This window comes from Rhea pennata, chromosome 2 (assembly GCF_028389875.1).
Source record: "Rhea pennata isolate bPtePen1 chromosome 2, bPtePen1.pri, whole genome shotgun sequence".
In the NCBI taxonomy this organism is placed as follows: domain Eukaryota; kingdom Metazoa; phylum Chordata; class Aves; order Rheiformes; family Rheidae; genus Rhea; species Rhea pennata.
The window spans coordinates 108867005-108889493 of record NC_084664.1 but is presented as its reverse complement, the minus strand read 5'-3'; the positions used below and the strand labels follow the sequence as shown (position 1 = coordinate 108889493).

At 37.3% G+C, this 22489-nt stretch overlaps 1 protein-coding gene and 1 long non-coding RNA gene across 3 annotated transcripts in view; one reads left to right on the top strand and one right to left on the bottom strand.

Moving 5' to 3' along the window:
• GNAL (G protein subunit alpha L) overlaps nt 1-22489 on the top strand; it is a 198737-nt gene that overhangs the window by 60577 nt on the left and 115671 nt on the right. Inside the window, exons 1-5 of one of the 2 annotated variants that reach the window (XM_062570113.1) lie at nt 11437-11455; nt 11795-12102; nt 12431-12503; nt 13348-13402; nt 13582-13701. In XM_062570113.1, coding sequence (XP_062426097.1) covers nt 11964-12102; nt 12431-12503; nt 13348-13402; nt 13582-13701 — 387 coding nt within the window. In that variant the 5' untranslated portion in view covers nt 11437-11455; nt 11795-11963. Of the gene's footprint in view, nt 1-11436; nt 11456-11794; nt 12103-12430; nt 12504-13347; nt 13403-13581; nt 13702-22489 lie in introns of those variants that run through there. The other variant, XM_062570112.1, reaches the window with a different exon arrangement.
• Nucleotides 7723-11691, bottom strand: LOC134137308 (uncharacterized). Its single transcript, XR_009957660.1, has 2 exons — nt 11473-11691; nt 7723-8405 (listed from the first exon to the last, which is right to left on the bottom strand). It is a non-coding gene; the product is annotated as an uncharacterized LOC134137308 (long non-coding RNA).

Sequence of the window (22489 nt, the reverse complement as noted above, 5' to 3'; positions counted from 1 at the left end):
AAAGAGAGAAAATTTTTGCATACCTGTGTACAAACCAAGAGTGCCATAGCACAGAGAAGAAACTCACAACACTCCTGTAAGGAGAAGGGGGAAAGTTGTAACCTGCTGTGTCCTTTTCATTTTTTATTAAGGGAAATTCAGGATTACCTCAGCGCATTCGTAGTTAAATGCTAGTTTTCTTATGTTATGCAGAATTAAAGAATGAGTTAATATTTCTGGTAAGGAGAATGTGTTGCAGAAACAACACATTAGATCCGGGGTAGTTTACAGCTGAAGTCTTTATTTTTTTTCCACTGGCTCCCTACATCTTTGTCAGGTGTCGCTGAAGTTGGGGTTGTTCCATGAGATTTTGGGGGTGGGAGTTTTTTGCGCATGTGGAATTTGTTATCAGCTGATGTCTGCAGTTGGACAGCAATTGATTCAGCAGGTAGTAAGTGATTCGCATGTTGAGCAGCAGTATATTGAAGCTACTGTTCCTTTATAAGTGAAGAAAAACATTAACAAGTATTAACATTAACTTATTTTTTAAGAAAGAAGTGGATTCATTAATGATCTCCAGGTCTGCGCCTTTACTTTCCAAATTATTGACACACCACAAAGAAGACACCAATTTTGGCTTGCTGCCATGCAGTGTCTGTTGCTCAACTGTATTTCCTGCTAGTATCCTTTATTTCCATTTCACAGTGATTTCTGATCACTGATTATTAGCTCTCCAGATGAACTCGCCTTGAATCCCTTTGTAGTCAATGAAGAGAGAAAGGAATTTCAGGGGAGTAATTAGAGATAATATAATAATTTTCCTAATTCTTAAGTTTTAAACATCTGCTTTCAAATGAGATACATTGCACTCCACATTTGATTTATTATATTAGCATGACATCTGGTAACAAGCTCAGCTGTAGAAATCAGTATTTAGCCAGATGAATGACATTATAAGAGCTCAATCCTTTTCATTGCAGTTGGATAAAATTGTTATTGATGATGATGAAGTTTTGCATAATACTTATGGATTTAACCCTTACTGGACATAACATTATCTGTGTATTTTGCATGATCACAGCACGTTTTCTGTGTGGCCAATATCACAGTTTGCTCTTCTTGCCAGTGATATAAGTCCCTGCAATGTTCATGTGAGCAGATTCCAAGCATGGACTTAAGATTCAGATCTGATGACATGACAGTTTTCATGTGCCAAAGTGTGGCACCCATTTGGAATAAAGTAGGCTCTAGCAATATTTACATTATTTTGGTATCATTTGAATATAACTAAGAGAACATAGGTCTGTTTAACTTAAAAGTAATACAAATGCCAGAAAAGTACTTTTTTGGCCAGTGTGGAGAATGATTTTTTTAATTGTGGATTGTTGTTTAATTATAAATTAATGATTTCTGCAACAAACTGCTTTCATTGTGCCTTACCCTTTTTAAGATTTATGTCTTAGAGTATGGTAGTAGACTTCCAAAACCAAAAAATAAAGTCTCTGTGTTTAATATGAATGTGCAAATCTGTATTTAAGATTTGAATGTCTATAAAGATTGTGAATTTTTGACATATAACCTATCCATTCAGTATCTTCCATAAAGGATACAGAAAAGGAAGATTACTACACATTCAGGAAGTTCATGGCAACAAAATACTATGAGGGTAAACTCCAACAGAATGTTATACAAATTATTTACTAACTATTATTTACTAAAGCTATTTCAGATTTCCATAGGCCAAAAAAAAAAAAAAAAAAAAAAAAAGGAGAGAGAGAAAAGAAAAGAGAAAAGAAACTTACAATCTACAGGAAGGGCAACACACAATTTGAAACTACTGGAAGTATTTTACCACTTCTTTTTTTTCCTTTTAACTCTTTGGCTGTGTACTCAAGCTTGCACACTATATAGAAGAATATATAAAGAGGTGTATGTAACTATTTTACAATCTTAGAGACAACATATAGGAGTTAAAAAAGTAAAACTTGAATGTTTAGACACTTGATTTAGTGATTTTTTTGGTTCTCCTGCTGACTTATCATCTTGTAGAAGATATAGAGAAATAATTTGTCTCTTTATAAGGCTGTAAATAATAAAAAAAGGTAAATTGGAATAGGGAAGCAGTATGGTAAAGGCATGAAATGAGCATGAGGAAGTTGAAAGATTAGTGCTGAGACTATTGTTTGTTGACACAATAGAAGGAACACGTTTTGAAAGGTGTATGGACATCTGCCATATTCTGTCTCCTTCCACTGAACAGGACAGGACTTGCATGGGAGAAATAGCAGCTCATCATCATGAGCTAGAAATGCAAGGAAAGGGAACTCTACATCAGTGAGTCCAGTCTCTCCCCAAAGGCTGTTGTGTTATATGGTAATGTGGACTAGTCTGATCCTTGATTTTTTCCTTTTTTTCCTTCCCCCCCCCCAAGTCAGGTTGTTGCAGAACCTTGCTCTTCTGGTGGATGGAAACTCTGCTTTTTCCTATCTCATTTACTCCCAGTTCTTTTCATCTCATGACAGCATTATTAAATTATGTGAAATAATTTGGATTATACCAAATAGTTTTCTCTAGCTTTCTTGGACTTCTGTGGAAAGCAATGGTTCGCCTTTGATTTGTCGGATGAAACCAGTGGCTGTGACCTGTGGTTCAGGCACCTGTGGTGCTGGCCCCAGCATGCTACTTGCATGGAGCAACCAGGAGGGATCACTGATCTGACAAATCACGCTCCTCCCAATCTTTTCCTCTAATACAGGCTCTCCTTTCTTATCATCTTAATGGCTCTTCTCTACCAGTTTGTGATCACTTCCTTTGAATAGAGGTGACCAAAGCTGATCATGTTTTCTCTCAGTTCTCATCAGTACAATGCCAACATTTTTCTCCTTGCTAGGAATACCTCATGTGATATGTTCTAGGGCTTGGTGTGGTTGGGCTTTGGTATTTTTTCCTTTGTTTGTTTTTGTTTTGTCCCATGATTTGTCTTGCTGACAGACCATGGTCATTCTGAGGTCAAATATATCCTGAAATTTAACTTTAAGATGAGGACTATGTAATCATATACCCATGCAAAGGGGCTGAATTTGAAGTCCACAGACAACTCAAATTTGGGCAATTGCTAAATTTTTGAGCATTTGCTTTTGCAGCCTGAATAAAGTTACTTGAAATTAAATGACATAGAACAAATTTCTATTGCAGATTATGTGTATTTTACAGATAAAATTCTTGAATGTATTGTAATGCACAAGTATCAGGTTCAAAATGTGATAAAAATTATTGTATGAACCATAAGTATTCAGATTGTTTAGAGAGGTCTTAACCTATCTTAATGCAAGTCATTTACCTGCACAGACAGTACATCTGTATTTGTATCCTTCCAGTTGCTTGTCTTCGTATACACAATATTACGCTTGTTTGTATTTCTGGTAAGTATTTTGCAGGGCTAACCTATAAATAGATGATTCTCCCTAAATGAGCAGATAACATCTAAGCTATCTGAAAGTAAAGAACAAATTTGCCAATGTAAAGTTATAGCGGTTATTTTTATTTAAATCAAGTACTCTCAATTAGTGTCCATGTAAAAGAACTACATAAAAGATAGGCATAATGTATCTAATGATTCTTTATTAGCAAGGTACCATCAGATCTTTATTAGTGGTTGTAATTGTGCTGACAATGTTGCTGACAGGTTCAGTTTTTGTGCTATTTCATCGGGTTTGGAAATGCAATTCCTTAAGATTTGCATATTATAAAGAATAGGTTGCGAAGAAATGGAAGAACAGTCTTGTCATTGTGTTTAGTGATGTAGGTGACAGATTGCTTCAGCTGATTTTGAGCAGGAAGAGCTTGCATATAGGTAGGTTTAAAAGCATTTAAATGTTTTAAGATTTTATATGTTGAATATAAAAATTATGACTAGGTGAGAACTGTTGTAAGTTACTAAACATTTCAAGCATCTATAAGCTTTTAAAAACTTATAGTACGCTGGACAGCTGTGTTGGCTGAGATTGCTGGACTTTTGCAATTTTGCTATTGCCAACCTCAAACACTGCTGTGATATTTTTGCGTAGCGTTGCACTATACCATGTGGACAAAAGCTAACATTTAACATTTCAAGGAGGCTGCAAGGCAGTAAGCTAGAATGATTCTCCAAAAATAAACATATGTACCAGAAATTATGCATAAGGTATGGAATCTTGGTACAACTATTGATCTAGCTGAGACTTTAAACCTGGAGAAAATGTTGCCAGATTTTAGGAAGGTTTCTCATATTATGTGTTTTCATTTTAAAAACAAAATTTTTCTTTCCTGAAGTATGTGAGAAAATATCAATTCTTCAATAAATTATTTGTTGTTTTTAAGGGACTTGTTCCAAAATGTGCACAAATTTGCTGGATTTTTCAACCTTTTCACCTTCTCTTTCTTGCGTGCACCAGGTTTTTTGGTCACCTTCCATCCCAAGTGAAATGATCCTGATGTGATTAATGTGAGCTTTCATCCATATACTTGATCTTTAGGATAAACTAAACAAATGTTCACTCCAAAAAATCTATCCCAAGTTACACAAACAGTTCAGTACATGCTGGAAAATACCTTGCTTTCTAGTAAAAATAGGATCAATAAGATTACATGGGTTTGAATTTCATTAGCTCATTCTAGAAAGGTTGCTTTAGAATACCTTTGTAATTTTGAGAGTATTAGGGACTTTATTTGCCAGGAAATGGACAATTATTCTTATGATTGTTTTTTCCCTCTCTCACATATGTATGCAGATGGAATATTCATAAAATACCAACTTACAAGTAGTCTATCTGATTAGTCTTCCAGCTCTATCTACTATTTTATCTGTCCAAAAAAATTAAATAATTCCATGTCTTGAAAGCAGAGAACCTTAGCTGCAACATAAATCTGATTTTGGGTCATCAAATCATATTTCTTCTATTACAAGCAAACATATAATAGCTGTTACACACACGTACCATAAAATACCTATAACAATCTTAAGATTTATACCACAAAAAGCCACGTTGAACATGACACAACAAGTATGTGCTACAAGATGTAGAGGGTAAGAAAAGATAGATGGATGAGGATAAAAACACCATGTGGTTATTCAGTAAGTTTTGATGTTTTATCTGGATCTGCTAGTTTAGACTCATGCAGTCAAGCAAAAGATATATTTCAGCAATAAGGGTTATTGATACAGATCAGGGAGTGAGGCTGTACACATCTTGGCAATATTATTTCCTGAAACCAATATTTACTGATCACGACTGTGTGTAGTAACATGTTGGGATCCCTAAACAGGGTTAGGAAATAGGCTTCTTTGCTGTTAACTAACCCATACTTCTGGGTACTGGAATTGCATTAATATAAAGTCACTAGAAAATAGTCGCAGAATTTTTTATTCATGTAAAGATAGTTGTATGAGAGGATCGTGTTTATTTTAAAAAATGAGCTGTTGAGGGACACCATTGACCATTACTGCAGGCTTTTGAACTAATGTTAAGCTTTGATTTTGAATGCTAGTAGCTTCACTATGTAGACTTACCTTTTTTGAAAATCTACTATTTAATCCCAAATTTCTCAAGCAGAATGGTTAAAAAAAGCCATGAAAAAAATTAAGTGCATCTCTTTACATTTATATTAAGACAGAGAGACAACATAAGTGCAAATAAATCACAGATCAGATGTGTTTGTGGTAAATGTAGAGACGATCTAGCTCAGCAGAATGTTGTCTAATAAATAGGAGTGTAGTCAGGCATGCTGTGACCGTGAATGTTTTGCTGAGGCATGTGCCTCAGTTAAAGGTGAGGTTAAGGAAAATCTTGCATATGTTCAGTGTCTTGCAGGAATGTGTCATTCACCACCACCCAGCCTTAATTCCTGGCCAAATAAGGAGATCATGATGGTCAACCTGAGCATTTAGTGTTAAATGCAAAATTCTGGGTGACACACAGAATCCTTTGTAAAGTGAGGATGAATGATTTGGCTTCACCAGTACAGCTATGCAAGGTGTCGGTCAACATGTCTCAGTGAGTCTGGGACATGTCTCTTGTATAGATTTTTCCCTGTTTTTTAAAGTAGCACTTTAGCTATAATTCTAGCTGGCTTATGATGAATTCTCTTCTAAATTAAGGAGATATCAACAGACTATGCTTGGTTGCATTTAAAGCTCTTTAATTTTGAAGACTCTCCTGTACAACTGGTGAGAACTAATTATCCTCAAAATGTGAATGTATTGCATTGTTAGGTTTAAGAAGTGGGGGAGAAGGAACTGTTTTCTCCTTGGAGTGCCCAGCAGAGTGAAACCTCCCAGGTAGCTGGGGATGCTGACGTGAGTATGCCTCCTGTGCCGCTAACAGTGTGCCGCATCCCGTAACAGAGGCTCGCAGATTCATTAAGTGAGAGCTTGTCCTTCTGCTCATTGCAAAAGCTTCTGTGTCACTTAGTTTAGCAGTGTTATTTGATTGTAATATGTAACAACATATAAACCACATGAGGTTACTTAGTTTGTTAAATGTTATTAAGCCCTTGCTGGATTTCTTTTTATTTTCAATCAGCAACTTCTGCCTCCAGTACCAACAGATGGAAGTGTGTTCAATGCTGCCATGCAAGTCTGTTTTCAAAGCAAAGGCTTTCTAGTTTGAAAAGACAAGTAGCAAGCATGTGAATTATCTCACTTACCAGTGAGCGGATAAATTCAAATTCTGAGCTGATTGGAACGGCCAGAGCAGAAATTCCCCTTTCCCTCTCTTTTATTGCAGCACATGGATGAAGAGTAACTAGCTTGAATGAGGAATAACTGGCTTGAATGAAAGAGGATTATTCTCTTTCTTTAACCAGATCATACTGTAAATCTGCTTTTCACCTGATGCTTTACAATGCTGACTTTGAAAAAGTGTCTGGTCTGTTAGAGCACTTCTTGGAACTAACCCTCTTCTTCACAAATGTTTTCTCAGGGCAAAAGTCTCTTCTCCTCATTTCTGCAGGCAGCTACCTGCACTTTATCTGGAAAACTTGTTTCTCTTCATACCCCATTACTCTTACTCCAAACTCTTCCACTGCATTGCTCCACCTGCTTTCTCCCTTTTACTGCTTGCCTGTGCTCTTCACGCCTCTTAGAGACAGGGAGCTGTGTTTTGTGGGAGAGGAAAGGAAGAGGGGTACGCTGCTTTCTCAGGTGAGTTATGTGGTGGTCATTGCCAAGTATGACAGGACACAGGAATGGGGACACTAAAACTGGGCCCTGGAGCTGAGGAACGACTCGGAGATTTAATATACCCCTTATTGTGAACTACTGACCCTTTGCTGTGTCAGTGGGTTTGACCCAAATCCACAGACATGAAGTTGGTTAGGATTCAGGAGCGCACCACCTATGGAAATGCATACCTCAGCTTCTGCGGCTTCTATCCCATACTGCTTCTTGTAGTAATATAGCTCCCCTCAAAGCTCTTTTAGTGGCTTTTTGAGGTCACAGATTTAAATACAAGAGGGTAAAGGTTAAACTGTTAAGAATGACATTTATAGCACGTGTTCTAATGCTGTGTATTTGCTAGATATATAGTCAGTATTTTTAATATGATCAGTTACAATTTTTTTGATTCCTAGTTCATGTATCTTATAAAAATCCAAATGTACCATTCCAGAGAGTGTGTATTTTTCTGTTAATATTTGACTTCTGCAGGGAAACAAACTTACCAAGAAATTACTACCAGGGAGAAGGAATTCTTTTTCTTGAACAGCTATGCAAATATGGATTTATTTTTCTCTTTTCAGACCATGATTTGACAATGAAGTAGGTAGTAGTAAGAGCTGTATATCCCAATGTGCAACTACATGAAAAAGAGAGCTCAGTTAGGCACAAGCAGCTCTAGAAACCACAGTGTTATCCAACTAGTGCAGTGCCTATGCTTTAGGAAGTGACAGCATGAAGTCCAGAGGCTCCTGTGAAAGTGAAGGCAGAAAGAGTGACAAGCGGGAAGAATCTGTTCTCCTCTTGCTTAATTCCTCCTTAAGCTTTTATTTGCATCTGTTTCTGCATTTGCCCTTTCTTTGAGAAACAGATCCAAAGCCACAGTAGAGGCTGTGCAAAGGGGAGACAGTCTGCAATGGGACTGCTGGGTTTTTGGTAGAGCCACCTCAAGTCTACAAGAAGAAACTCTTCATCATGCCTGTTCTGGATAAGGGCGAGGAACAACAGGGTCTGTTGAGAGATGCAGGTTGTCTGTGTTAATTCTCACTGGGTTTTTATTCCTGTTTGGGAACATTTTACCCCAAACAGAATGGGCAGGAGAAACAAAATCTGTGATTTTGTGGCGGAAGTGGCCATTCAGGCTGTCAGTTTTCTTCTGTTCAAATACACAAATGTAGCCTCCACACCAACATTCAAACTGAGGCTCAGAAACAACGCAATCTGAAGTGAGTGCCTGCAAAAGAAAGCAAAGAAAAAAGTGTCTCTGGTTTCTCACCAAGAGAGTTTGTGCTTCTTTGCCTGATACCACAACGGGACACGATAAAGCTTGAGCATAAAGCAGTAGAGGAGAAGCTCAACAGTAGGAGAGAAGCTCAATTTTATTTTCACATACACATAACCGTTCAGTGTGTATTTTGTATATATATGTCTATGCATATATACCTATATAGAAGTATACCTGTACAGATATTTTGCCTGGTCTGATGTGGCAGCAGTGATGTGAAATATTTTCTGGAGGACCAGGAACTTGAGGAGGATGCCTTGCTTGTTGACTGAGAAAAGAGGAGAGGAACAGGAAGGATCTCCTTTTCCCTTGCCCAGGATTTTATTTTTATCCATGTGTATGATTTGTACTAAAGACTTGTATAGTAAAGCACTATGGCAGAAAGCATTTATAGGGGAGGGTTGTATGTATCTGTATTATGCTCACAGTTCAGGTTTATCTGTGTGCAGAGAATACGTACATGTATATGATTTCTCTCTGGAAAAAAGAGCTGCAGTGAAAGTTAAGTGAAAGAGAGAGAAAGTTTCTCTCATGTTTTCTAGTGTTCCTAGGACTTTGTAGTTTTGAATGTGTCCTGGATAAGAAGTGCTGCATTTGGGAAGAGCAAAGGGAGGGCTGGGAAGGTAATTACAGCCAGAAGTTTTTTCTGGGCATGGGTTGCTCACGCCTGTCACTTTTGAACTGGCTGATCTTTTCTCGGGAGGAAGAGACCCAAGAGGGTCATGGGGTTTGTGAGGGGGAGAGAGGAAATGAGGAATACTTTCCCTCTTTTGGAGAAAGGTAAAAGCAGGATATGCTGGGATCCTGTCAAATCCTATTTAATGGCACTGAGCCTTTTATTTTATCAAAGCTGGTAACAAATCTACACCAAAAAAAATCCCAAAGTTAGTGCATATGGGGACAAAAATCCTGAGGAGAGGAGAGGAAAAAAATAAGACAGATTTATCTCCTTGAGCCAACTGACACCAGCCAAATTTGGGACCTAGTTCTCTAACTGAGGTATTTAAATAGGAAATGAATCTGGCTGCACACTGCTTGTGCATCATAAATTACAGCTTCCGACACTGAAGGACTGTCAAAATCCAGACCCTGCTAGTGATTTCTAGCAGAGCCTGTTCAGTCTTGAGCCCTCACTGGACTCTATCACAGAGTAAGCATGACCACTTTTCCCCAAAGCTTTTCATCTTGTATCCCATGCCTGAGAGCCTCAAAAAGTAGCAGTTATCCTCATTGTGCATCTAAACCTACCTGTTTCTGAATAATTTTTCGCCCCTCCAAGCAGGAGATTATAAATATGAAAGAAGCAATCTGTCCTGAAAAATACAGTTCAGTAACACTAAAAAATGCACTGTTGGTCCTGGTAGATTCGGTCAACTTTTATCTTTAGTGCCCCTTCATTTTGTCTTTATAAGGAATAAAATAATAAACTTCCAGATTCAAGATCAGATAGTACCACAAAAACATGTATCTGGTACTTGAGTTCAGTAGGGTCTCCAGTTTTTTCTTGTTTTTTTCTTTTTTCTTAAGGAGCTGAATAGATACTGCAAATTCCACTTGCCATCCTGGCTACACTGCACTGAAAGGTAGAACACTACCTGTTCCTCTTCTGGATCCTACCATTTCCCCCTTCCCAGTGTGCTTTCAAAGGAGACGGTGCAAGTTCCTCTTCCTTGATCTCAGATCCAGCACTTCCTGCCTAAGTGAGAGAGCAATTAAAAAAAAAAAAAAAAAACCTAAATCCCTCTGTAACATCTGACACATACAGGTTAGCCTTTTTAGATAAAAGTATTTTGTTTTATTGAAACCGGTGGTAAATCTCTCATTGATTTTGGTCAGAACCAGGATTTAATACATGTAGCTATCAAAATATGATTATTAATCCCTCTTCAAAAATCGACATGGAATGCTGGATTCTGGGTGAATAATTAGATTTGGACATAAAGGTGAAAATATCTGGAGATTTTAGAGGTTCTGTGTCCTTTTTTTTTTTTAGGCCCCTTGTGCCTCAGTGAATCTGAATAGTAGATGCTGAGATTCGCAAGAGGAGAATTGCATCAAAGAGAAATACTTGCAATTTTGTCTAGTTTGCTGCTTTATTTTGAGACCTAAAAATGTAGGTGAAGAAAACAACAGACTCATGGCTTCTTGTCTTTAGAGCTTTGTTTTGGTGGTGCTTATCAGCATATACGTTACTGTGTTTGGTTTAAATAATCCTATAGGCTACTGGGCTTCATTTCCTGTTCGGCTTGACAGAGTGTGGAATATTCAAAGGAAAAATGTAAGGAAAAGCCACCTACCTGTGTGCTGCTGTGACAGTCTTTGGAAACCGCGTGTGTGCGCGCATTAGCACACTGTGCGTGTGTTGTACATACGTGCGTGTGGAAGGATGCGTACGTGTTTGCACAGCTGTGTTTCTGACTGTGGGCAGCGAGATGGGCAGAGCGCGGCCCGGCTTGCTTCGCCTCTCCCGTCCCGGTGGAACTCGCGTGTCGCACGCGCTTCTCCCCGGCGCAGGGACGGGAACGACCGTGTGTTCGGGGGCGGGGGGGGGGGAGAGATTACTGAAAATTTGGGGGTTCTGACCCAAAAGCGGCACGCTCCGCCTGCCCCCATCTCGCCACAGCTGCGGCAAGGCTTTTCCTTTCCGTGCGGTGGGGGAAAGGAGCAGCACACGCGGACCCGTCCCCCGGGACCCGCGCGGCCCAGTTCCCTCCCGGGGGGCAAGGCCGGCGGTGGGGGCCCGTGGCCGACCGGAGCCGCCCTCGACCCGGACGGCCTCCAGCCCTGGGATCTCGGGGCCAAAGCGCCGCGGGCGCCCGGCGCCGGCCAGAAGCCAGATCCAGGTTTTTGCAGCAGCTGTGTCTCGCCGGGGCTGCGCGGAGCGCAGCGAGCGAGCGGCGGCGAGCGGCGCCCGTGCCCCCCGTTTGCTGGGGGCGGCTGGACCCCGGCCCCCGAGCCGGGCCCGGCCTCGCCGCCCGCCGCGGTCCCGCACGGCCCAGGTAGATCCAGCTTTTACCTTTTTCCTTTCTCTTCGCTGGCTGCGGGGTTTGTAGTTTGACTGTTTCCTGGTCTCGCAGAGAGAGGCAGTGCTGAGTTGGAAAGACAAAAATAGACCTTTACAGAGAAATATAGGGATTGTGTGTGTGGTGGGGAGGGAGAGAGGAGAGCAGCGTTAGGCTGGTTTCCAGGAGGAGCCCTTCGCTCGCTCTCCTTGCATGTTAGACATTTTTGTACAGCTTTCCCCCCCCACCCCCTCCCTGCTCGGGGACGGTTACCTCTGCCGGCTGCTCTCTGCGTCTCTTTGGGGGAAAAAAGCAAACAAACTCTGTTTTGATCAGAACGCGACTAGAGACCATTTTATTTGAGCAACCGGGGGGAAGAAGAGAAGAGAAACCGTCGCAGGGATATAAGGATATATAAGGACTTACCTTCGGCATCCTCCCCCTCCCCCTTGTAAATACTAAATATATAGAGACAACAATTTGACATCCGTCCTAAGCAGCAGCTATGGGGTGTTTGGGCAACAGCAAAACGGAGGATCAGCGTATCGATGAGAAAGCGCAGCGAGAAGCCAACAAAAAAATAGAGAAGCAGTTGCAGAAAGAGAGACTGGCTTATAAAGCGACACATCGCTTGCTTCTGCTGGGTAAGAGAGAGCGGGGTAGGGGCGGGGGGGAAGGGGAGCAGGCGAGGGGGCACTTGCCTGAGCGACCCTCGGCGAGAGGGCGTAATGGAGAAGCTACATGCGTGTGTGCTGCGTGTGCGCTGGATGTGAAAAATGCAGGCTGCTTCCTTGAGCGAGAGGGGAAGCGTCTTCCCCCGGTCGAGCTCGGCGCGCGAGCCACATGGATGCGTACGGACAGAAATGCTGCCAGCGGTGGGAGATGCTGTCGTGCCGTGTCCGGAAAAAATGAGAAAATAAAAAGCCCGGACCCTGTATCACAATGTTCTGCCTTTCATTCTTTCTCTTTTAGGGGCTGGTGAGTCAGGAAAAAGCACTATTGTGAAACAAATGAGAATCCTACATGTCAATGGATTTAATTCAGAGTAAGAATTATTGACACTTTGTGACTTGTTTTTCATTAACTGTTTGAAACAGGTTAACACACGATACGCTCGGGGATTTCTGCTCTTCATCCCCTCTGCATTTTGGCGGCCTGACACTGCGTTTTGAGGGAGGGAGGGGAGGAAGGGGAGAGGGAATAAGGAAATTACTGCTATTGTATATTTGCGTTTTCTCCTTCTGGCCCCTTTACAGTATTTTTACACTGTTGCTACTGCAGCGCTTGACAGGCCCCTCTGTAGCAACAACATGGCGACTACTTTTTACATAGAAGCAAATAACTAAATATTGCATCTGTCTGTAACACAAAAATACATGTCAAGTCATATTCAGGATGACAGTGGCTGCTCTTTTTCCGGTATCAGGGTCAGCGTAAAACTGAAACTAATTTTGAATGTTTGTTAGAAATCATTCTGAATTCTGGGGCTGCAGCATTTCTCTCTGAAGAACTCTTTGCCTGAATTTATTATTAATCTACAGTGTTATTTTAGACATCTGTTGCCTTTCAACTATATATTATCAGTTTAGTGCATGTCTGCAGCATGCTGTAGAAATGAAAGAATGGCTTCAAGTTCTACCAGGGAAGGCTTTGCAGATGTGGCTGTTTAACAGTATATTAAGGGTGAATGTGTATTGCCCCTCACAGAACGTGAAAGAAGGGATAAGGGGAAAAATATATTTATCTTGCTGTTCTTTTCAGATAGTATGTCTTAATGATTGAGAGAAGATAAATAAGCAGGCACTGTAAATCCAAAATATTTAATGCAAATGACTTTGAACTGCTTTGAAAGAAAAAATCAAAGTGTTAATGTTTCTGTTTTAATGCAGAGAAAAGAAACAGAAAATACTGGATATTCGGAAAAATGTTAAAGATGCGATTGTGGTAAGAACATTCTTTATACTGTTTTTAAATCCTTAAGTGTACTGGGAACGATAAGGATTGTGCTAAGATTGTGTAGAGAAAAATCCCATTTTGCTGATCAGATTGGATTATCTTCTATTGATTCTGTATCTTAGATTTATCCAGATTAATGTGCTTGTTTCTGTTTTATCCAATTCTAGACTATAGTTTCAGCTATGAGCACTTTAATACCCCCAGTTCCATTGGCCAATCCAGAAAACCAATTTCGAATGGACTACATCAAGAGTATAGCTCCTCTTTCTGACTTTGACTATACACAGGTAAGAATAGAAACCATTATGTTACTCTGTTTCAAGGGGGAATGCATAGCGCTCACTTTGATCAGTGAAATGATTTTTTTTCCCTGCTTTTTGGAAGATGCTCATGAGAAGAGCTTTGTGCCAGCATTGCCACGAGGTTAACTTTTTTACTAGACTGTGGTGGTTGCACCTGTTTTAGTGTTGCTGAGTTTTGCTGTTAATAATTCATTTGCTGATGTTTATGTTTTACTAACTTATTTGCTGACGCTGATGTTAAACGCTCTTTTTTTCTATTATTTAGTCCATCTCTTAAAAAATTTTGATATGATTATACATGTTGACACTTCAGATAAGACTTTGTTTGAAGGCTATTTTGCTACATGTAATTAGATGCAGGATGTCAGTCTAAGGAGTTATTGTCTACCTATATACAAGGGTATAAAAAGAGGTGAAAGGATAGAGTGACTCCAGTGCTTATTGCATTTCACAGAGGAAACTCGTGTGAACAATGGTCAAGTAAGGTGCCTTGCTTCCTTGTCTGTTTATTGTAGTACTCTTATGCAGTGGGCACGAGCAATATTTTAGTTGTGTGTGAATGTTGCCATCTTTTGATATGGAATCATTAGAAAATTAACGATTTCTCTGCTGAGGTTGCTGTTTTGTAGTCAGCTTAGAGGTGTTGTTTGGATTAGCTTGCATAGGCATCCTACGTTTGATTACTTTGATCTTTTAATGTTTATCATTTATAGAAACAGGCGTAGTATGGGGTTTTTTTATGCTTAATATGAAAGCAGGTACATAGACATTCTAGTTATTATTAAAATTTTATTTTTTGTAGTAACATAATTTTCAATTGGCCTTAAAATGATATCAAGAGCAATTTGTTATGGATACAATAAGAATAAAAAAATCTTCGTTCATTGGCTAAATGATTATGAGTTGCTCATGTTATCAATATTACCAAAGAAGCCATTTACAATAGAGTATCTTTAGGTTGTTATCGCTTCGGGGTGGAAGGGGGAGAAAGGGAAGAGATGTTTCTTTATTATATGACTCATATTCTCTGGTGTGTGGTTTTGCCTCTGGTAAACCTACCACTTTGAAGGTTCAAGATAAAGAAAAAATATCAGACATCTTGTACAGTTAGAATTTAACACGGAATGCAGATGTTAAGAAAATGACTGTAAGGTACACCCACATACTGCATAATTGCTCAACTGGTATACGTAAGTTAGTAAAAGTGAGAAACAACTCCTTTTAGAAATGGAAGTTGAGTTTACATATTTGGCCTATATGTGTTTTAGAATTCTGAGGCATTCGTTGCTTTTTTTTCCTTTAAATTTTGACCCTTATTTGTTTGGGTAAAATAAATACTGACATATATACTTTGCCGTTCTGTATAGTACATCTGGTTTTTTGAGTGTCTAGGATGAAATAAAATTGAAGTAGATTTCGAAAGGGGGCTGGAGCTATTAATATTTTAGCTTAGTCTTTTTACAAAAATTATTCTTTTTCACAGAAGTTGACTATGTCTGTGCAAATTTGATTTTTTGATATATATAAGATGGAAAAACTTATTCTTCTTTGAGGGGAAGAAGAATGGTACCTTGTGGACTCTGAACCGTTTTAGGTCTGGATTCAAAATCCATTCTGCTTTAAAATTAAACAATGAATAACTTTGTCTTTTGACAAATCAGTAAGATTTCTGAATAATTCTATCACATTCTCTCACATTCGAAAAAATGGTGTCAAATATTAGTCTTACTTAAAACAAGAAACAATGTTACAAGCTTAAAAAAGAAGGAAAAATGAGGGCTAGTTTAGAAGTAGATACATTTTATCTGTCATTTCACATGTTTCCTTCTGCTTTCCTCTCTGCCCGATTCATAGGCTTAGTGTAAAATCTGTAGTTTGACTACATAATTTTAAATTTTTTTTATGGTTTAACATGGTGATTCTTTTGAGGAAGATGTGTGAGAAAAAGATTGAAAAATATTTGTGCCTCAGGGCTTGATCGTACTCCAATTTAAGTCAATGATAACTTAAAGTAAAATTACATTCCCAGCTGGAATACTTTTTGACCCGTTTAGTATTTTTAAATAAGTACTAGTATAAAAATAAATATATGGATAGTAAGCTGTTATGCATCGTTTTCTAGGTATTTCTGAATCTCTAATTAATACCTGGTATACGGAATAATAAGGTCTTCTGAACCAGGGAAGCCAATGCAGTATTTAATAGTATGTGTTCAGGACTTGCTATTCTATCATCTGTACTTTAAAAATAGTTTTAAAGGGAAAATTGCTGACTTAGGCAGTCTGGAGTAAACTCTGGCATATTCTAAAACATGACAAATGTTACCCTTCTTTTGAAAGAAGAAAGAGCTAATTTTAGGATTTTTAACAATATGGATGCTAACAAACCTTTATAGACATAGTCCTTATTGTGTTACAGATCTGTTATTTTCTGGATAGTGTTATTTGTGTAATCTTTCTCTTAAAAATGAATGTATTTTAGTTGAAGATGCATTTCAAGTAAATTGGATGCAAAATGTGGTAAAATGACAGCACTGTATCATGATTCTTTAAATAGAGATTCCTGATGAAATGCAAAAACTTCACTGATGGCACAATATGGCCAACACTCATGAGACACTAATTTGAATATATTTGTGACATATTGGGTATACTTGGATATGCATACTTAAATTGCATACAAATTAACTAATATACATTTAATTGTGAAAATTGTCCTTTAAAACATGTGGATTTGAAAATACAGATTTCCTATGGGTGAAATCCTACTCTAATTGAAATTTATGACTGAAATTCCAAGAACTTGAATGATGATGAGATTCGCGTTTAGACTTAGATTTAGTTGGTTGGTATTTAATTACGTAGTACTCTATAAAATGTAAGCAGAACATCTTACTTTGGTAGTGATGCATTTTTTGAAACAGTTTTCTCTTTACAGCATCTTAGTATTCCTTTGAGTATCCATGGAGTGCCCCCCCAAATACTTTTACTTATTTTTATTAAAATTTAATCTTTAACTTGGTTTAGTAATGCTAACTTGATGGTTTACACGGTAGATTTAAAAAACAAACAAGGGATTTCTTGATTTCTTTTACCATTTTTATGTTGCTTTTCATTAATTCTATTAAAAGACTGTACTAGTGGTACATTTAAAAAAATTGCTTAAGAGACTGATACAGTCAAATTCTACAAATCATAAGATTTAAGCCTTGCTTTTTTAAGAAGGTGATAAACATGAATAAGGTATGTATCCATTACAGTTTCTTCCTTGAAGTCATAAAAGGAACCGAGATAATTTTCATCTAATGATTACTTTAGACATTATCTTAGCACCATATTCCAGAATGGAATCCGCAGAAGGACTTTAAAATGGAAACGGAAGCATGCACAGTGTATTGGAAAAGGTTTTTTTATTATTTTTGGCGAAGTGTTGATTGATACTTGCTAAAGTTAACAGGAATTGACCTGGGCCATTTTTAATCCTCTATTGATGGGGATTTATTTTGTCCTTTGTGAAACAGAATGAACATATTAAGGGCGTATTATGCTAGTAGCTGTGGAAAAACACAATGTATTATGTAAGCAAGTGTTTACTCAAGTATAGCTGTCTTTATTGACGTATTTGAATTTTGTCTTCACCAAAAATTTAGCCAAATTAAATAGTTATTTTTATAATTTATCTGTCAGATTAGGCACATCTGAACAGTTATGTCAGTTATATGTGTATGTATGTGTGTATATACATGTATACACACACATGCACACACACATACGTGGCAGGTAGTCAACTAGCTGCATAGTATAAGCAAACTGTACAAGTGAGGCGTTTGCCTGTATTATCTACTTGCCAGTGAACATGAATCATTAGCTTAATAGAAAACATACAAACACTTCATCCAGTTATTGAGGACCAGGGAGGACTATTTTACTTTTTTAGGAAAATTATTGGAGAGACGAAGTATTTTGTTAAACCTTCTTAAAACGGTGAATTGTGCAAATGTAGTCCTTTCTTTTGCTGATTTGAGAATGCTAGTTTTAAAAATAACTTCTGAAGCTACTTTATCAATCATGTAACCTCTTTAATTCAGCTTTTAAAAGTGAAATTTTAATGTACGCATTGACAGGGAAAGTGCTTTAGATTAACATGTTCTTCCTGTGGTTTGCCCTGCTTTTCTAGATATTGCAGTTTGAGTTCAACTTCATGATTTTAATTTTCTTCCACATTTTCTTCTTAAAAATCAGGACTTCTATTAGTATCTTAAAGACAGAAGAAAGAAAGAAAAATATTTGTGGTCAGGGTTTGAAGTCATGTAGACTTTCCTTAGGCATTTCAAATACTTTTTAAGCATAATATTCAAATTCAAACTCATACTGATGCCTAGCAATTGCTGGTTTACAGTGTATGTTTGATGTAATTGGAAACTGGAAATCTTGGTCAAGTGAAGTTTATTGGTGGGCTGTAGAGAATATTTATCCCAAATAAATACTTAAACAAAAGATAAAATACATGATACGTATGGTTCATATCTGGTTAAACTTATTTGAGTTGTTCAGTTAATGTCACAACTTTAATATCCTATTTGGCCACAACATGTTTAAGTTTCCCTGTAATACATAGCTGATGTAGCCCAAAGGAGTTGCAAAATAACATCATCTTACATTTTTGGTTTTCCAGATAACTTGCAGTATTTCCGTGTTTCTCAGGAGGGTGAAAATATACCATGTTTTGAGGAAAATGTCATAAAACTAAAGAGAATATTGCCAGACAAATGGCTTAGTTCATTTTTTTTTCTTTTTTTTTCCATTTAGATTTTTACGTTAGGGATTTATTTACTGTTTGGGTTAGGATGAAGGGCCATAAGTTTTCAAGTTTACCTGTAGTCACAATACTTAGCACTACTGCAGTTTCAAATCAAAATTCACTTCTGAAAATCAAGTAGATTTTTGTAAATTAAGTCATTTGCCTTTTTTGAGTTCTAAAATGCAAAGTGGTAGTTGTTCTTTCGTTCTTGTTTTTGTTCTAATTTTCACATTTGTTCTTATGGAAAGGATCTGGAAAGCCAGATAATGATTAGATTATATAGATCCAACAATGTTATTACTACCCTAAATTAATAACACTTCAAAAACTAATGAAGAAGGCTGTCAAAGAAGGACAGTGGAAAATACTGCTTATGCTAATGCAGTTGTTGGCAACTCTTCAGTCTTCACACAAAGGTTAATATTGTCAAGAGGACTGGTATTGAAAAGTAGAGGATATTGGGGAAAAGTAGCAATTATGCAACAGATGAAATTTCTTTGTTGTGGTAGTGCTTATTTTTGTGCTATACACTAACAACTAATTAACAGCGGATACTGGAGTTGAGCTCATTTCTTGTTAAGAGAAGATTCTGCTGATGCACGGTGATATCTTTGCTCTGATATGAAATACCTGTTTGCATACAGATTTAGTGTAGTCATGTGTGCTTTCCATTAAATCAGCAAGCTGGGTCCCTAATGCTCAGATTAGTCAATGTTAAAAGACAAAATTATAAACATTTCACACATGAGATCAAGAATATGCTTCAACTTTGCATGTTATTTAGTTCTTACTCTTTATAAGCATTAAGTTCACTGATAATGGATCAATCAATCCATTAGTGCTTTCAGAAATAATTAGAAGTTATTTTAACCATACTGTAAGTTTTAAAAAATGTAGAACTGAACTGGGATCATATTAGAAACATATATAGGGCAATTTTGAAAGTGGTATGATAGTGTGTACTGGAACTGTAAAAATATAAAAATTCTGTGAGGATTTTATTTGATTTTGTTTTTGTTTTATTCTTTAATAAATACTCAGTTCATACCAGAAAAGACACCTGGGGCTTAAAATTGGCGTTGTTTGTGTAAAGTACAACTCTTCTGTGAGGCTCGAGATTTTTTGCTTCAAATACATGCTTTGTGTTGTAGTGGGGCTTTTTTTAAGATGAGGGTGTTATGTTCAAGCGTCAAGACAAAAAGAAGGCTTTTGCTTTAGTAAAACACTGCTCTTTTTAGTATAAGTAAAGCAACACTTTTGTTCCTCCCCTCACCCCAGACAAGAAGAGTTAATGTAAGAAATTCACTGAAGCACAGCTGTTAACAATTTATACTGATGATAAATAAATAAATAAATAAGTGTGTTTACCAGGAAGGGAACTTGGGGAGCTACCTGGGACCCCCACAGTTAACAGTAGAAATACTGAGATTGAGAGCCATAGAGGATCACATGTGTGATTACAAATGATCCACAGTTAATAAACGCACGATGTAGTCCAAATAATAATAATAATAATAATAATAAAATAAAAAGAAGGGTATAAAATTCTGTTTGTTTCTAGGTCTTCCTGTCTCGTCTCCTGTTAATATCTTTAAGAACAGATTCAAATGTGAAATATAAAGAAAAGGTTCATATTCCCCACTTTTCCACTTTTAGGATATATTTTTGCATAGCTTCCAATGTAAAATAATCAATTTCAATCTTACAAGACAATATTTGAGGAAGTCTTATAAACAAGTGCAAAAGAAAACATCTTTCTACCTAGACTTGCATTCACTATTATGTCAGTGTAGTAACCCGGAATTAAATGTTTGCTATCTTGCATTATGAATCTGATTGCCCAGATACTGGAGTAGTATTCACAATTTATCCAACCTTCTTCATTTATTATCAGACTAACACAGAGGCTTTCACTTTGAAATTGAAAAGATGTTCTGATTTATTACTGCTGCTAACTGCAACATACATTACTTACGAAGTCTCCAAAATTCTTGACATTTACTGATACTACCGTGGATTTTGTGCGCATGAATACAAATTAGTTGGGGGCTTTTGAAAGTCAAGCCAGTATCCAGTCAAATACTGTGAATTATTAATAATCAATTTCACATTCTGTCTTGTTGCTACAATTTTAGCTGAAAACTTTATACACTTCTGTAACACTTCAAATGGATAAAAAAAATCTAAATCTGGATGTTTAATATGATGGCAATTGGAAGACTAATAACTTAAATTATCATTTTAAGTAGGAGTGACTGATTTCTTCACATTACCAAAAATATATTACAAGATCCTTTTGGAGCTCTAAAATACTTCTATTCATCAGTTATTTCTCAGTGTATGCCCTATTTTTAAACAATAATTAAAGAAAGATGGAAGTGATAGGTTAAAGGCTGTACTTTCTTTATATTTGCCACAGATCTGTTGAGCATATTGCTTTTTTAAAAATTCTGCTTACTTTTGGTGGCTGCTGTTCTGCATTATCTTGCAGACTCCTGTGGCTGCTGCTTAGGTATTCATATATTTCCTAAGCTCTTCTGTAATGTGCAGGTGGCAGTAGTACTTCTCCTCAAATGGTCTGGTGGTGAAAAACAGCTGAAGGAAGATCAGTGTGCATTTGGTAGGTAGAGGAGAGGTGATAACCTGTCCAGAATAAAAGACTCATCTTGATCCTCATTTTTCCTTAAATGAAGAAACAGGAAAGAAATTCTTGCAATTTTTAGCACTTATGTTGAAATGCGTTGAAATGCATTGAAATCTATGGAAGATTTAATTGCAAAATAGTATTTAGTTTATTAAGGTTTAAGATGCGTTTAAAAATACTTTCAAAGAACTTCATTTGTTTGTACCCTCATGCGTAAAGCGAACTGAATTATAATGAAACTAAATGCAAGTGCAAGTGAAGGGTAACCACACTGTTAATGAAGATACACTATCCAGTTAGGCTCAGGATGAGGACTTTGCAACTTCAGGAAGTGACAGTTTTCAGAGGAAGGATAGTGAAATGTTTAATGAATTGTCATTATTTATAAACTACATTAAAACAGATTTTCCATCGCAACCAGAGAAAAGCTAAACATAGCAGAATATGTTTCACAATTGTCTTCATTGCCAGTTAGTTCTTTTAATCTCTTAAGCCAAAAAATGGTAGGTTGATCTGATTTTGCTGTTTTGAATGCTGTAAAAGTACTTTTCTTTTGACTTCAGTGGGCATGATCAAAAATGTGTACATCAAGGATAAATCAATATATGTATGTTGATTCTTACTGAACCCTGTGGCGATCTATGGAACCAAGGATATCACCTACTCAGTGAGAATAACAAGGATGTCATTAGAGTTTCAAAGAAGGGAGTGTTCCTCTGCACAACACCCACAGATCTGAACTGCTTGCTCTTTCTTTGATATGTGATGAGATTTTAACTTTCATTGCTGAAAGTGTCGAACGCTTCTGGCTTAGACCTTTGCTGCTTTTTTTGCATCACTTCCTTAGCTTACTCCGTTACCTGTACCTATTGTCAGTAATGGATTACCTTTTAATGTAGATACAGTCTGTATCAATGGTCAGAATATTTTGTTTGTGGAAGTAACAATCTGAGTTAGGGAATAGAGAACAAGATAAACAGTATGAACTAAAGACTGCATGTATGCCTTAAACAATATGAAGAAAATAAGTTGAAGTGTATAAATTATTATTGACGAAGACATTTTTTGCTGAGTATCTAAGCAGCTTTTTATGATGTTAATAGGACCCTAAAGCTGAAGAAAGGTGAGAGACAATACACATTTGCAGTTATTGCTAAAGTTTACAAAACATGTCTATGGTTTTGTTCTGCTACAGCTTTCATTTCAGTTGCCTTTCTATTCTTAACAGATTCAATTCAAATATTTTAGTCAAGTTCTAGGACCTTTTCTTAAAAGGGAGTAAAGGGAGGATGTGATTTGTACAACACAATTTTCAGTTTATATCATATT